Here is a 16464-nt window from a genome sequence, read left to right on the forward strand (position 1 = left end):
CGCTTTCTCGTGGCCCAGCGTGAACTCCCTGACAGTACAAGCATCGTTAAGCCCAGCATGGTCCGGAGCACTTCAGAATGCACAGGATGTGAAAGCGTCTGTTGTCCCTGACATACTCTAGATGGATGCCCTTAACCTTCCCATGAGGGGCAGCGGAGCAGCTCCCCTGAGGGCAAAGAGATATGCTCTAGCACACTCGCTATAAGGCCCTGGGCATGGACACTCACCTCTACAAGTGGGAGAATGACAATGTAAACATCAAACACGATCATTTCAGTAAAGTGGCTGCTATGATGCCTGGCTCATGAAGGGCATCAGTGAAAGCTGACCGGCCTAGGATCTGGGTGGGAACACAACACGTGCACACACCATGCCGGGAGCCAGACAGAATAGCAGCATGCTGCCAAGATGCAGGCAAGCCTGGTGGTCAGCAGCAGCACATAGGGAGGAGCTGGCACAGCCATGTAAGTGATGAGAGTGGTCTGGGAAAGCCCATGGCATCACTGCCTGGCCTAGCAGACATCAGGGAACAGAAGGGGAAAGGTGGGGTACAGACATAAGCCTGGTGCTTAACAATTGGCAAGAAGAGAAACTACCAGGGCAGGGGGCAGGAGGTGGGAGTGGGGCCCAGCAGAGTCACTGGGCCTAGGCCTCAAGCTTAGGATGGGGATGGAGTGAATCTGCTGACTACAGACAAAACTACAGGATATGATGGTATCACAGAGCCCATCAACCCCCAGTGCTAGCTAACTGAAATAGGAGGATGGGTGGACCCCAGAGGGAGCCCCAAGGCCTCATAGAGAGTCTGAACAGCCAGCTAAAGAGAATGGTTGGCTGCCATAAAAACACATAGAGGGCCACACTGCCATGCGTGCATGGGGGGAGGGAGGCTGCGTGAGCACCTAAGCCAGTCTTGCAGCCTAGAGAAGTCAGGTCACAGCCCTCTACTTGAACCCAGCCCAGCAGGCCCAGAGCAAAGCAGCTCTCAAAATACTGAGGAAACATTCCAGGGAAAAAAAGAAAGAAAAAGGAAGGAAAGAAGGAAGGAAGGGAGGGAAGGAGGAAGGAAGGGAGGAAGGGAAGAAGGGAGGAAGGGAGGAAGGGAGGAAGGAAGGAAGGAAGGAAGGAAGGAAGGAAGGAAGGAAGATAATAATAAAAGAGCTTACCTTGGCTATTTTCACAAAATGGCTCAGGATTTCTGCCCTTATTTTTAAAGTCTGTGCTGTTAGAATTTCTCGTACTACCCAAAAACTGACCTGTAGAGTCAAATACACACACACACACACACACAAAGTGGTTAAATACTGGACCACTCCTGTCGCCCTCGCCCACCACAGACAGGGATTTCCCAGAGGTCAGGAAACTGGAAGAATACAGACTGGGGTAGAGTGCAGTTAAGGGTCCCTTCACCACACCCAGCCCTGCAAATGGGGCCCTCCTTCAGCACCTCCTCTCCAACCATACACAGTGGTGCTGACAGAGACAAGTACTTTCCTCATCATGCAGAGGAGTTACTGGGCCTCCACAACATGAATCTCTCTGAAGTTGCAGCAAGGAATTTTGAGATGAACAAGACAGATCATTCCTGCTCAGAAGGATCCCAGTTGTGGGAAAATCATGGATGAGTGGGTGGATGGGTGGATGGATGGATGGATGGATGGATGGAAAGACAAATGGCCAGACAAAGGTATACATTCACTGGCAGGACTACCCATGAGATCTATATCCCCAGCCAGATCCAAGATAAGTAGGATTCACCAATATTTGCACAATTGTAACAAATTTAATTTTCTAGGAGAGGTTTACCCAATAATTTAAATGATACATAAGTGTCTTTCAAAGTTCCACAAAACAATGCAGGTGAAGGGACATGTTTTTTCTGGAGACCATTTGTGCCAAAAGGACATACTGTACTTTGGGTTCAGAACATTATTCACGCTTTAAAAAAAAAAAAAAAAAACATTACTCATGATTGCCTTTGACAGAAATCAACATCCCCAAGCCCCTGAATCCTTTTGGGAACAAGCAAGTTATCTACCAGGGTATAGTTGACTCACATGACACCTTAGTACAACATTGAAGGAGTTTCCTGCCAAGAAAGTCTGGGAAGTGGTTACTTTCTTGTTTACATCTCGTTACCGTAACAACCATGCTGTGACACACAGATGCCCAAGGCTAGTATGACAGCATGGCCCAGAGAGAGAGAGCTAAGCAGAATATGGGGATGTGTGGAGTGGAAAGGAAGGCAAGGCATCGAAAAACCTCTAAATTTTACAAAGAAAACTAGGGATATTCCAGAGTTAACAAAGTACATTTATTGCTGCAACCAAATTCTTTCTCTTTCCTGAAATATGATTACTTTTCAATGAGAAAACAAGGAAAGAGTAACCAAAAATCAAAAATTTGCTTTTTATGTTAAGCAGGAATATTATAGAAAAGTTTCTTCCGCATAATTACTTGTGGTTGCCTCCAGGCCATGCCTGGGTTTCCATAGAATCATTTTTTCCAAGGAATTGCCTAAAATTAAGTTCAGACTCAAACGTTTACTAGCCAGTTATGGAAGAAAGATTTTCTGGACACCAAATGATACGCCCATAAACCTTATATTTTAATACATGCACATTTTTATGCCACATAATCTCAAGTGTGATAGTTTAATATGTATAATTTAATAAATCTCTGCATGCCAAAAAATCACATATTTAAGGCATAATTATGGAACATGGCAGAGTTGATTCCAATCTGTAGTACACAGTATGCAGAGGCAACTGAGTCAATTCAATTCAATAGACTTTCAAGAAGCCTGTACTGTGCACAGGCTCTAGGCATTGTGAGTCCAGACCCTATCAGCCCTTGCCTAATATGGAAATGGTCAAAAGAGGAGGCAGGATCCTCCAGAAATCACATGGCAATCATGGACACAGAAGAAGCTCAACCTAAGCGGACTGGAACATGGAGGTAGGTAATGATAAAGGAAGGCTTGCTGGAAGAGGCAGGCCTTGAGGTTTGAAAGATGGGTAAGGCTTCAAACAGGTAAAGACAGGGCTGGGGTATGGCTGTATACACTGTGGCCAGGGAGAACTGAGTAGACCGACTGGGGTGTTGCAGGTGCTTTGTGGGATTGGGGTAGGGGGGATGTCACAGCTGGGAAGGGCACTGAAGGCCAGATGGTAGGGGTCTGGAGCACCAAGGTCACAAGAAAGATTTGAGGTGCTATTCTACATGGGGAGACTTCTGGAGGTTTCCAAGCAGAGAAATGATAGAACCTTCAGTAGGGGCAGGAACACCCATCTGGAATCTGATGCAATGGTCCAAGTGACAGGCGGGGGGCCTGAGCAAGGGCCATGCTGAATGAGATAGACAGGAAGGAGAAGGAACAGATAAGAAAGACATTACACAGGTAAGATCAGCAAAGTTTCAAACATTTTTTATTTTCTTTCCTAACTACAAAATTTAAGAGAAGCTTAATGCAGAAAACAAGGGACACAGAGAGACACACAAAGGGAAGAGCTCAGTTAACAACCTCTCTCTTGTATATAGACCACAACAGACACTGGTTTCTATCCTTCTACTCTCTTTTCCATACATAGAACATACACCTGTCTTTTTCAACTAAACCAGTATATATTCATTATATTGTTACCATAATTTTTTAAAAGATTTTATTTATTTATTTGACAGAGAGAAAACACAAGCAGGGGGAGCAGGAGAGGGAGAAACAGGCTCCCCACTAAGCAGGGAGCCCACTGTGAGGCTCGACCTAAGGACCCTGGGATAATGACCTGAGCCAAAGGCAGACATTTAACCAACAGAGCCACCCAGGGGCCCCATCACAAGAATATTAGTGAATAAATATTCTTCTACAACATAATTTTTAGCAGCTGCCAAGTATTCCATCTTAGGGATGTACTACCATCATTGAGTGACCTCTTATTGTTGGATAGCTTATTTGTAATTATTTTGTACCAAACTATGCTATGGTGAGCACATTTATACATATATCTTTATGCATTTTTAATTAAGGTCTTAGGATAAATTCCAGTAAGGTGGAGCCAATAAAAGTATGTGTATCTTTTTTCAAAAGTATATATCAGGGGATCCCTGGGTGGCGCAGCGGTTTGGCGCCTGCCTTTGGCCCAGGGCGAGATCCTGGAGACCCGGGATCGAATCCCACATCAGGCTCCCGGTGCATGGAGCCTGCTTCTCCCTCCGCCTGTGTCTCTGCCTCTCTCTCTCTCTGTGACTATCATAAATAAATAAAAAATTAAAAAAAAAATTAAAAAAAAAAAGTATATATCAAAAAATTGGCCTCCAAAGGGTCTATTTCTTTACCTATAAACAAGTTTGAGCTGATCCCTGTCCCCATGCACAGGCAAATACTAATTGTTACAACTCCTTTGTTTTTTTTTTTTTTTACTGGCCTAACAAAATAATGTCTCATTGTTTCTATTTTGCATTTCTTTCATAACTATTCAATTAACATCTTTTTTTTGCACTTTTTTTCTATTTCTTGTTACAAATATTTATGGGCCATTTGTACTATTTGCCTTGTGAATTACCTGCTCAAATCCTTACCCATCTTACTATTGGGACATCTGTCCCCTTACTACAGATTAGTAAAAATTCTTTGTGTAGTTAAGAAAATACATTAGCTCTTTGTCAGTCATATATTATACCAAGAATGCAGAGAAATGAATACTTTCATACATTGTTTTGGGGAATATAAATTCATGGGGCCATTTGGAAGAGCAACTTATATATACTTTTCAAGATGTTAAACTTATATCCTACCTAGAATTTTTATCTCATGAAAACCCAGAAATTTGGAGGAACTAATGTACAAGGATGTACTGTTTATAAAGAAAAAGAATAGAAAAAAAAATACCCATCAATAGGAAACTGGTTACATAAATAATGGTATCACCTCAGACATTGGAAAGAAATCACTATGGAAGGAAGTGAGCTGCTGGAATTATTCTGTTTAGAAGAATAGAAGTTTGTCTATTCTTCCCTATTTATGCAAACATTTAATTTATATCAGAAAGGACTCATTGATATTTATTTACATTTTGAGTTATAACTCAAAGCTGTGTTATCTATTTTTTTGCTCAAATTGCTCTAGCTTTGGCCACTGAAAGCTCTTTCAGTTGGCTCCTGTGTTCCTTTGACCTACCCTAGCATTGTTTTAGTTGGCTGGTTGGTTGGTTGATTTGAGCACTTCCTTATTTTCTGGTACCACTACTAGCTCATTAAGATGCTATTACCCCAGTACTAAACCAGCCATTTCTCCAAGGAGCCATGGTCCCTTTTATTACAGTATGGTATTAGAAACCGAGATCTGGGTGCTGAGTGTGCTTATTACTACTGGGCTGCCACTGTTTCTAGGTCGTCTTGGTTGGCAGAGCAAGGTAATGTGTGTGTGCATGTGTGTGTGCAGGCACGCACAGGTGTGTATGTATATTAATCCATGTGCATATATGTATCTATAAAATTTGTTTGTAACCACCTGTATCTATATTAAAATAAATATGAATTCATATTGATGTCTTAGCTTTCTACCCTTGCTTGTCTGTAACTTTCCATTCCAACATTGAAAAACATGCGTCTTACATTCCACCATCCATTTCCTAAATTGTTCAAATTCCAGTATTCGTGTATAAGGGCTTCAGAATTGTTAACCAATGCCCTGGGAAAAGAACTATATTAACTAGAAAAGAGAGCTTATACATAGTTCCTTTTGTCTTTTGTCTTACAGGCTCCATTCATTTGCAAAGTTACTTAGGTCAGCACCTTTCCCCTCACCTTCTTCAGTGATGTTATTTCCCACATTTACAATATGGTTAGATTTTTTTGTTATGTTCTGCATTCCACTCTAGGATTCCTTAATTTCCACAATAATTTTTTAAATTTGCATATACTAAAGTTTACTCTTGGTGCTGTAAAGTTCTATGGGTTTCCACAAATGATAGTGTCATGTGTCCAACAACACTATGTATCATACAGTATTATACAGAATAGTTTCACCACCCTAAGAAATCTGTGCTTCACTACTTAATGCTCTCCCCTTTTCAAAACGCTGGCAACCACAGATGGATCTGTTTATCATCTCTGGAGTTTTACCTTTTCCAAAAATGTTTTTACATTTCCCAGAATGTCTTTAAAATGCTGGAGGGGGGGGATGCTAGGGGGATGGGGAGGAAGGAGGGTGGTGGAGGTAATCATACATATGTCACCTTTTCAGACTGGTTTCTTTCACTTAGTAAAAAACATTTAAGATTCATCCGTGTCTTTATATGGCTTGAGGGCTCCCCCCCCCTTTTTTTTTTGATGAATACTCTTCCACTGTATGATTTACCAGTTTGTCTATTGAAAGACATCTTAGTTACTTTTGGTATTTGACAATGATGAATAAAGCTGTTATGTGTGTGTGTGTGTGTGTGTGTGTGTGTGTGTGTGTGTGTGTGTAAACATAAGATTTCTAAGAAGCTGGATAAATATCTAGGAGTGCAACTGCTGGATTTTACCATTCTGGATTCCCACCAATAATGAACGAGAGTTTGTGTTGCTCCAGATACTTGCCAGCAACTGGTACTGCCACTGTTTGTTTTATTTTAGCTATCCTAACAGATACATAGTATTTTGCATTTCCCCAGTGACAAATGACGCTGAGCATCTTTTCATCTTTATTGCTATTTGTACTTCCTTGGTGAGGTATCCAGATTTTCTGCCCATTTTTTAATTGGGTTATTTTCTTCTCATTGACTTTAAAGAGTCTATTTTGGATACAGTTCTTTTATCAGATAGGTGTCCTGCAAATATTTCCCCAGGCTGTGCTTCATCTTTTAATTTTATTACCAGCATCTTTTGCAGAGTAGAAATTTCTACTTTCAGTGAAGTCTAACTTATCAGTTTCTTCTTTCATGGATTATACTTTCGGTGTTACATCTAATAACTCATCACCAAAGGTCATGTAGATTTTCTTCTAAGCTTTCTCCTATACGTTTTATAATTTTACCTTCTACATTTAGGTTTATGATCCATTCTGAGTTAATTTTTATGAAAGATCTATTGTCTGTGTCTAGGTCCATTTTTTTCCATACATAAAAAATGTTCCAATTGTCCCAGTACCATTTTGTCAAAGAAATTACCCTTCCTCCAATGAATGCCCTCATGAGTTTGGGAAAGATGAGTTTCCTATATCCGTGTGGGTCTATTTCTTGGCTCATTATTCTGTTCCACCGCCCTGGGTGGTCTTTTCTTTTGTCAGTACCATGTTATCTTGATTACTGTCAGTGTTGAAATCAGGTAGAGTAAATTCCCCAACTTTGTTATTTTTCAGTATTGTGTTGGTTATTCTGTCTTTAGTCTTTCCACATAAATTTGAGAATCAGTTCTTGATATTTATAAAATAGCCTGACAGGATTTTGATTGGGATTACTTCACTCTATACATCAAGTTGGGAAGAACTGACATCTTAATATTAAGTCTTCCAATCTATGAAGATGGAATATCTCTCTATGTATTTCAGTATACTTTGATTTCTTTCATCAGTGTTTTGTGGCTTTCCACATATAGAACCTATATATATATATACTCTGTTAGATTTATACCTAAGCATTTGTTTTGCATGTGTGTGCAGTGGTAAATGGGGCAGGGGGCATTTCTATTTCAAATTTCAATTCTTCATTGCTTATATATAGGAAAGCTTTTATATATTGATCTTGTGTCCTACAACCTTGCTATACAGTTATTAGTTCCAGGAATTTTTTTATTTTTACAGATTTCTTTGAGATTTTCTACACAATCATGTCATCTGTGAGTAAAGTCAGTTTTATTTCTTCCTTTTCAAACTGTATATCTTGAATTTTTAAAATTTTATCTTATTGCACTAACCAAGACTTCCAGATCAATGTTGAATAGAAGTGTTGAGAGAGCACATCCTTGCTTTGTTCCCAATCTTAGGGGGAAATCATGAATGTCTTACAAGCATGATGTTGCTTATAGAATTTTTGTAGATGTCCTTTATCAAGTTGAAGAAGTTCCCCTCTATTCCCAATTTGCTGAGATCTTAGTTCCTTGAGAAACTACCATTCCTCCATTCTCAGCCCATGTGGCCTAGGCCCCCCACCCCCTAGTTCCATGAGAAGGGTTGTTTCTAAGATCTGGCCAACCAGAGCCTTGTGTGTTCCTGGTCAGGGTGATTAACCAGGATGAACAGGATGGGACACAACTTAGAACAACTGAACATCAGATGACAGAGCTACTGAAAAGGAGGCAGGACTTTTCTGCCTTCAGAATAGGATGTGAGCCAGGACCTGCTGGCAGCCATCTTGCAGCCACAGAGGAGGAAGATGCCCAAGAAGAGAGCCAGTACAGAGGAAAGTAGAACTTAGAGATAGAACAGAGCCAAGGCCAGCTAGTGCTGTCCAAGCACCCTAGCAATATGTGAGGTTTAATCTCTCCCTGGTCTTTGTTATGTAAGCCATTAGGTTCCCTTTAGTGCTCAGGCAAGTTTGGTCAGGGTTTCAGTCATTAGGAAGCATATACATATGTGTGTGTATGTGTGTACGGGTATATATGTATCTATGTATATGTGTGTATATGTATATGTATATGTATGTATGTATGTGTGTATATGTGTATATGTATGTATGTGTATATATATAGGTATATGTATATGTGTTTATATACATAGGAATGTGTTTATATGTGTTTATATTCATATACATTCATATATTCATATACATTAATGTGTTTATATTCATATACATATGAATCCATGAGGAAGGTTAAAGCAGTTCTCTGGGGCAAAACATTGGGGACCTTTGGCCCTACTCAATCTTGATTAGTATACAAGGGTCCTGAGACCCAAAGAGAGGAAGAGACTCGCCCAAGGCCTCAAACAGATCTAGCAGCAGAGTCTAGATCAGAACCAAGTTCTCCCAATTCACTACTCATCTTTCCCTAATTCTTCAGCATCTTCAGGACACAATTCCAACTCTGCTGCCATCAGTCACAGGCCTCAGTGTCTTTTAGCTCAGAGCTCCTACTACTCTGCACTCTTTTTTTTTTTAAGCTAATGTAATTATTTACTATGTGTCAAGTGATGGGCCAAATCCTTTACATCACAATTCTCATTTAATCTTCAAAAACCACCTAAAATGATTCTTCCCATTTTATAAATAAGGTGGGATGTCAAAAGACAATTAAAGATGGGACAACTAGTAAGTTGTAGGACTAAGATGAGAACTCAGATGTGATTCTCTGCGACCACAGCTTCTCAGGCTATTGTTCACAGATCCCTCAAGTGTTCATGCACAAATTTTGGGGAGTGAGCACTTGAACCCACTAAAATTAAATGCAGATTTATATATCTCTGCATTATCTGGGGGCACATTCATATATATGTATATATAGCCAAATTCTCAAAAGAACATGTGATCCAAAAAAGGCTGAGCACTTCTGTGCTCTATGGTGAACTCCTTGGTGCTGAGATACAAGTCTGGTCCATAATACACACTCAGTGTATTGTGATGAAACTTGGCCAGGCCCTTCTATCCCTCTATGAGTAATATGAACAAATCCCAAGGGACTGAGGTCACAGCAAAACAGGCAAGCCCACTGAGTCTGACTGCAACACTGTCCACCAGGTTTCTGGTTTGGCCACAAGAAGCCTCAAATCTGCTGGCAACCTCCTTCTAATCAGCTGGTCTTCACGTTCCCTCTTATTTTCCCCAAAAACATTAGGATGTTTACTACATGCCAGATACCATGCTAAGAGTTCTTCATATACACTTCACTTAATTTCCACAGTGAATGTGCATGGTTAGCCATAGCATTATTCCCATTTACAGATAAAAAAACTGAGGCTCAGAAAGGTAACTGACCTGCTTTCCTTTACCTGGAGTCTGATGGGGAGCCTTGTTCTCACATATAAAAGTCTGCCAGGAAAGGATGCCAATCAGTTCATTTCAGAGAAAGCAGCCCCAGTGGCTGACCATGGCTGGCCACTGGCCAGTTTTCAAACCAGAGCTACAGAGCTACAAGGGCTGTGTCCAGAAGCTATTCACTCTGAGTAGCTGACAGGTTGGCAACCAGACCACTTCTTAAAGCATTCTGTTTGGGAAAATGCAACTTCCCTTCTGGCTCACTTCACCCACTTGGTCTTATCTGGACACAATGCAATTGTTCATGGGACAAGCTGCACCACCCTCTGACAAGTTGACCTGGCCTCTGCGTACAATGCAGATTACATCAGAGCCCCTGGTAACCCTCCTCCGGGAGGGCTGTGACTGGTCAGAGGTGGGACTGGGCTGGCTCCCCATGTGAATCCTCTGATAGCGTGTACACATCTGTTTTATTTTTTAAAGCCTAAGCTTGGTTGAAAAGGAAGATTTTGAAAAGAAAGAAAAAAGAAACAAAAGGCTTCAGAACTTCTGTTTTCAAAACTGTATGCAGCAGCCCTTACTCCAGATGCATTTAGGCCCTTCTTAGTTCTTATTATAACGATAATGCTAACCGCAGTCTTGATCTTCAGATGAAAAGCTGGTGCCTGTCTGAGGCTCTCCCCATCCTTGAGTGGTAGCCAAGGAGAAGGCTGGAAGCCTGGAGAGGGCTGGCCAGTGGTGATGCATAGGGCCTGGCACTTCAGAGCAGGGAGGCCCCATTGAGGGACAGCCCAATTTACTGAGGGTCTATTATATGCCTGACATTAGGCAAAGTGGTGGGATGCACAGTGGTGAACAAGATAGAGCCCGCAGATTAGCATGGAAGGGGGAAATGACAGAGTCCCACAGAATGAGCACAGGCCACATGGGGACAGAAGCACAGGGTGCAGGGAGGTAATGCACAACAGTGAGAACTCACACAAGCTAGGGAGTCATGGAAAGTGAGAGAAGTGACTCCCCGTAGAAGTGACATTCAGGCTGATCAGGCTGGGAGTGAAAAGGGAGGAAGAATTCTGAGCTGAGAGGACAGCACAGCTGGGGGTCTGGCATATCAGGGAAGAGAAGTAAGGCCAGCTAGGATGGAAGAGGGGAAGGGACAAGAGATGGAGCTAGAGGGGTGGACAGAAATCAGACCCACTTGCAAAGCAATCGAGGTGCTTGAGCCTTAGCTTAGGTGGAAGTAGAAGCCAATGGAGTGCTTTAAACCCAGGAAAGATGTATTCAGTTCCACCTGCTGTGAAAAAGGACTCTGTGAAAGGACTGATGGGAGGGGTAGTTTGGGAAGAGGGGTTTGGACCTGGGGCGTGATACCCAGGATTGAACCCTGGCAGGCTGCCAACCCACAGGGGACAAGAGTACCACCTGCTCAGGCACATGCAAGGAGTATTGCTTACCTGGTTAAACCTCCGGGTAAAGGCCACAACATTGGGGGCGAGACTATGTTTCTCCTTCTTACTCCATCCACAGCTGGCAAGTTCCTAGGAAGCACAGAGTGAATGTCAACAGTGATTCTTTCTAATAGGATGCAGAACACACCAGAAGCCATCTAATTGGAATGTGGAAACAGACATGGGGAAGAACCATTCATATCTTCACCAGGGTGGGTGAGGGTTCTCCTCCTCTGGAGAGAAGGACTGATCTGTGGATGGAGGTGCAGCCCGAGAGCCCTCAAAGGTGAGGATTGGAAGTGGGATACTTTTCTCCATAACCCCAGCCACATTTCTCAGGACTTCTGTGCCAAAATATGTTTTTTTTGAAGCTGGAGTAACTTTACTTCTTAGGAAACAGTCACACAAAGACTTTTCCCCTCTATTATGGGATCTGACTTTCTCTTCATTTTAAGGTTTTTGTCATGAGATTCTTTTCAATTTTTTTATTATTTTTTATTTTTTTATTGGAGTTCAATTTGCCAACATATAGCATAACACCCAGTGCTCATCCCATCAAGTGCCCCCCTCAGTGCCCATCACCCAGTCACCCCCACCCCCCCGCCCACCTCCCTTTCTACCACCCCTTGTTCATTTCCCAGAATTAGGAGTCTCTCATGTTCTGTCTCCCTTTCTGGTATTTCCCACTCATTTTTTTCTCCTTTCCCCTTTATTCCCTTTCACTATTTTTTTTATATTCCCCAAATGAATGAGACCATATAATGTTTGTCCTTCTCCAATTGACTTATTTCATTCAGCATAATACCCTCCAGTTCCATCCACATCGAAGCAAATGGTGGGTATTTGTCATTTCTAATGGTTGAGTAATATTCCATTGTATACATAAACCACATCTTCTTTATCCATTCATCTTTCAATGGACACCGAGGCTCCTTCCACAGTTTGGCTATTGGGGACATTGCTGCTATAAACATCGGGGTGCAGGTGTCCCGGCGTTTCACTGCATCTGTATCTTTGGGGTAAATCCCCAGCAGTGCAATTGCTGGGTTGTAGGGCAGATCTATTTTTAACTCTTTGAGGAACCTCCACACAGTTTTCCAGAGTGGCTGCACCAGTTCACATTCCCACCAACAGTGCAAGAGGGTTCCCCTTTCTCCACATCCTCTCCAATATTTGTTGTTTCCTGCCTTGTTAATTTTCCCCATTCGCACTGGTGTGAGGTGGTATCTCATTGTGGTTTTGATTTGTATTTCCCTGATTGTGCCAAAATATTCTTAACCATAAACTGCTTCTCTGCCAGCAACCCTGGGACCAGAAGTCCTTCTCAAAGCAAACTATCTGAGAGAGGGCATGATGTGTTAGCTAGCAGGATTCATCCCCCCAAGTGAACTTAAAATTAAAATATGGCTAAAGGATCTCAGAGCTCATCGGCCATGTGACATCCTCCATTCCTGGAATCAGAGAACATTCTGGCCCAAGCCCACTGCAGTCAGAGAAGTTTCTGGTATTACTTCACACCCTTTCCCAAAGTTGGCCCCTCCTCTATCTCATACAACCAACAGTGAAGCAGAAAGAGAGGTTCCCTTGAACATCTTCTTCAGGGGCCTTGTCTCTTCTTTTACAGCAGGTTTAACGTTACAATCTGAATCATCAAATTACCTAAATTTTATCTATCAGTGAGGCTGGTTCCTACCCAAAGGAGCTAACAAGAGCACTCTACCAGGATGACTTGGAATGTGTAAGAGAAGCAGGAAAAACCCATTACTACTGCAATGCCCAGTGTGGTCAGCCTGTGGCTTGGGAGTCCTGGCAAGGAATGGAAGAAAGGAGGCAGACTAAAGTTCTCTGCCCCCTGAGTTATAAGCCTTCCTTTTAAATCATATCAGGCTTTGCTATTATTAACATTTTTTTTTTTTTTTGCTACACATCTGGAATTTTAATAAGGTCTTTAGTGAGAGCCAGCTGCCCACCAGCTGGAACAAGGGTCTACTAGGAAGTCAGGGAGGGTAGTAGGAATGTCCAGAGACAAAATCTGTTGGCTGAGCTGCTATGCTCAAGTGCCATGCCCTTCAAATGCTTCTCAGGACCCAACTATAAGCTACAGAGGAGCAGGCACTGTGTGAAGCCTGGCTGGAGGCAATGGAAGCTCAGGATACAAGATCTCATGGCCTGGACTTGAGAGCACTCGGCAATCAAGCAGAGGCTGTGCATACACAACTCCCTTTCCAGCTGCCTCCCTTTTGCAAATGCACTGTTTTCCTTCTGGTCACCCACATGGAAAACATGATCACCCTTGACCCTGCCAAGTCCTTCATACCTTCAGTGTAGACTCCAAGTAATAGTAATGACAAGGACGCTAACTTGTGCTACCATTCATCATGAGCCCCCGGCATAACAGTCCAGGCTGGCCTCAGCACATCACCTTTCATCTCACACCACTCTTACCACTTCCATTTAGAAAAGAGGAAGGAGGCTCAGGATTCTTCCTCTTAAAGGAATACCTTGATCCTGTTTCTTTTTCAAAAGTAGGTGTGAACCTCTTTGAGATGTAGGCTTTACCTGTTTACCATGATTCTCCTTGTCCTAGAAAATGTGTACTGGACCTGCCTCAGTTACACTGACTTCTCTTCCTTTTTAGAATAGACTTCAATTGTTTTTGCAAATGTGTATCACTGCCCTTTCCAAGTTTAATTGTGGATCCTAAAACCAGTCCTGGAAAGGTATGGGTTATAATCAGATAGAAAAGAGAATTCATAAACCTGGAAAGCAAGGACTGGGGCATGATTGCTCCCCAATCTCTAGCTGACAGTTGCTCTTGTTTTTTTCCCCGAATTCTTTAATAAACAGCAAAAGTTATATACACATATGTATGTGTACATACACATTTTATTTTTTTTTTAATTTTTTTATTTATTTATGATAGTCACAGAGAGAGAGAGAGAGAGAGAGAGAGAGAGAGAGAGTCAGAGACACAGGCAGAGGGAGAAGCAGGCTCCATGCACCGGGAGCCCGACGTGGAACTCGATCCCTGGATCTCCAGGGATCGCGCCCTGGGCCAAAGGCAAGCGCCAAACCACTGCGCCACCCAGAGATCCCCCACATTTTATGTGTACACATTTAATTAAGAGTAGACCCAGCCCTATCCCGGCCTCCACATTCCAGCTGCATGATCTTCTCGGAAACAATCTTCTCAGAATCTCAATTTTCATGTTTTAAAATGGGCATGATACTGTATTTATCTATGAAGCTCAATGTGATGATTAAATGAGATTAAGATATGTACAGCACATAGCATAGAACAAGTACTCAGTAAAAGTTATCCCCTTCCCCTTCCCAGGGTCACACTGCTGTCAGACTCAGCATGAGCTCAAAACACCCTCTTCATTCCCCCACACCACGCTCTCATTGTGATCTTAGATTATTAACAAAATCTATTAGTAATTCTCTCTCACTTTGCTGATGTCATGAGCTTATTAGGAACCAAAGCAAGTACTTAATACATCTGCCCTATATTTATTTGATTAGAACATTTCTAAGACCCTGATTCATAAATTCTTTATATACTTCTTGGGTTTTGACAATTCCCTAAAGAACCTTTTGCACTGAGAGTCACATAACATTTAAAATTAAAGCCTCAACAGAGTAAAACATTATGTTTGAGGGGTTCTTTCATGAAATGGAAGGAGCAAAGGCATTAAGAGCCAGAAGACCCTGCTCTGAATCCCAGCCCGGCAACCTACTTCCTAGGTTATCCCAGGAAAGTTAACCTCTGCTGGCACTGGTTTCATTGCAGATGGAATAGAGCCACTGAAATCAACTCCACAGACTGGTGGCAGAGATTCAAAGAGGTAAAGCCTGGCAGAGGAGATGACACGCAGGTCACAGGTCTGGCTCACTGCAGATGTCAAGCAACATTTGTTGAATGAATGGAGTATGAGCATTCGTCGGTGTTGAAATCTCCCAAATTCAGGGCAGAAAGATTTATCAGGATGTCAAAAGAAATAAGGTCATTCTATCTGCACTAAAACAAGTCCTGGGCCCAACCTCCTTGGCACTCTTCCTCTTCTGTGTTTGGCCTTATAGGATTACAAGAGATTCCATCTGTGTGAAGTGGGTTTGGAAAATGTGAAGTAATAGAACAAAACTCTTCCAGTCACTAATGCCTAAAAAAGGTCTATGCTATGGAACTGATCTGAGTATTATTAAGTTAAAATTGACCAGAGGAGACGGGGTGGTTCTAGAAGGAGACAAAGGGCTGGGCTGAGACTGGTGGTCCTGCATCCTGGGTGAGCCACTCAGCTGTCCCTAGGCTGCTACATACCCCCTCCCAAGGGCACCAGGCCCTGATCTGGCCCAGTGTGTCCTTGGCTTTGAGTTGTCTGCTGAGGTCAACCGGATATGAAAGAGTACGAGCCTGTACAATCCTTTGCCAGCTTCTTCTGGGGCCTCTAGTCGGTTATGTGGATGCTCCCTGGCTTCATCAGGGAGAAAACAGAAGCTGTGAGAAGAAAACTTTCTGCCACCAAATATGCAAATTCACCGGCATCTTCTCCCTTCCTTGGCTTCATTGGAAGAGAGGCCCTTTTCTCTGGGGGATCTGCTCTCCTCTTGGCCACTGGATCCCATCCCTTGCCCTGTTCAGAATTCAGAAGCCTTTCCCTCATGCCCCCTCTCCCCTCTGCACCTTCACTCCCTTCCTCTCCATGAATGTTAGTAATAGGATGACAGTAATAACAACATCAGTCATGGTGAAACACATTTCCATGCCTCTAGGCTTCTCTGGGCTCCTGCTCTTTCTTCTCCTTCCCGATGAATTTTCTGAAAGGGCTGTTAGCACTGTTTCCCTCTCCACCTCCTTCCTCACTCCCTGTTCCACTGACCCTGCAAAGTCCTCCACTGGTGACAGCCTCCCCGCTGCACAGCCACTGCCTACTCCGGCTCCCAGTCCTTGCCTTCAGCATTGTGTTCTCTGGTTGTCTTCTGGCTTCTCATGACCGCCATTCTTAGTCTTATCTTCCGATTGCTTTTTCCTGTTCTGGCACTTTCCCTACTTCCACCTAAATCTGTCCATAGTCTTCTTCTGTACCGTTCTTTGTCCATACTCCTCCCCAGAAGACCACATATACTGC

General features: G+C 42.7%; 1 protein-coding gene across 26 annotated transcripts in view; it reads right to left on the reverse strand.

The window, feature by feature from the left end:
* Positions 1-16464, reverse strand: part of RALGPS1 (Ral GEF with PH domain and SH3 binding motif 1) — a 291129-nt gene that overhangs the window by 174032 nt on the left and 100633 nt on the right. For all 26 annotated transcript variants that reach the window (XR_011999844.1, XM_072748577.1, XM_072748581.1 and 23 more), the window contains exons 6-7: positions 11342-11425; positions 1167-1256 (exon numbers count right to left, since the gene is read on the reverse strand). Coding sequence is in view for 25 of the 26 variants with exons in the window: in XM_072748577.1 (XP_072604678.1) it covers positions 1167-1256; positions 11342-11425 (174 nt within the window). In the remaining variant the exon portion in view is untranslated. The remainder of the gene's footprint in view (positions 1-1166; positions 1257-11341; positions 11426-16464) is intronic.

Source organism: Vulpes vulpes, chromosome 2 (genome assembly GCF_048418805.1).
Source record: "Vulpes vulpes isolate BD-2025 chromosome 2, VulVul3, whole genome shotgun sequence".
Lineage (NCBI taxonomy): Eukaryota > Metazoa > Chordata > Mammalia > Carnivora > Canidae > Vulpes > Vulpes vulpes.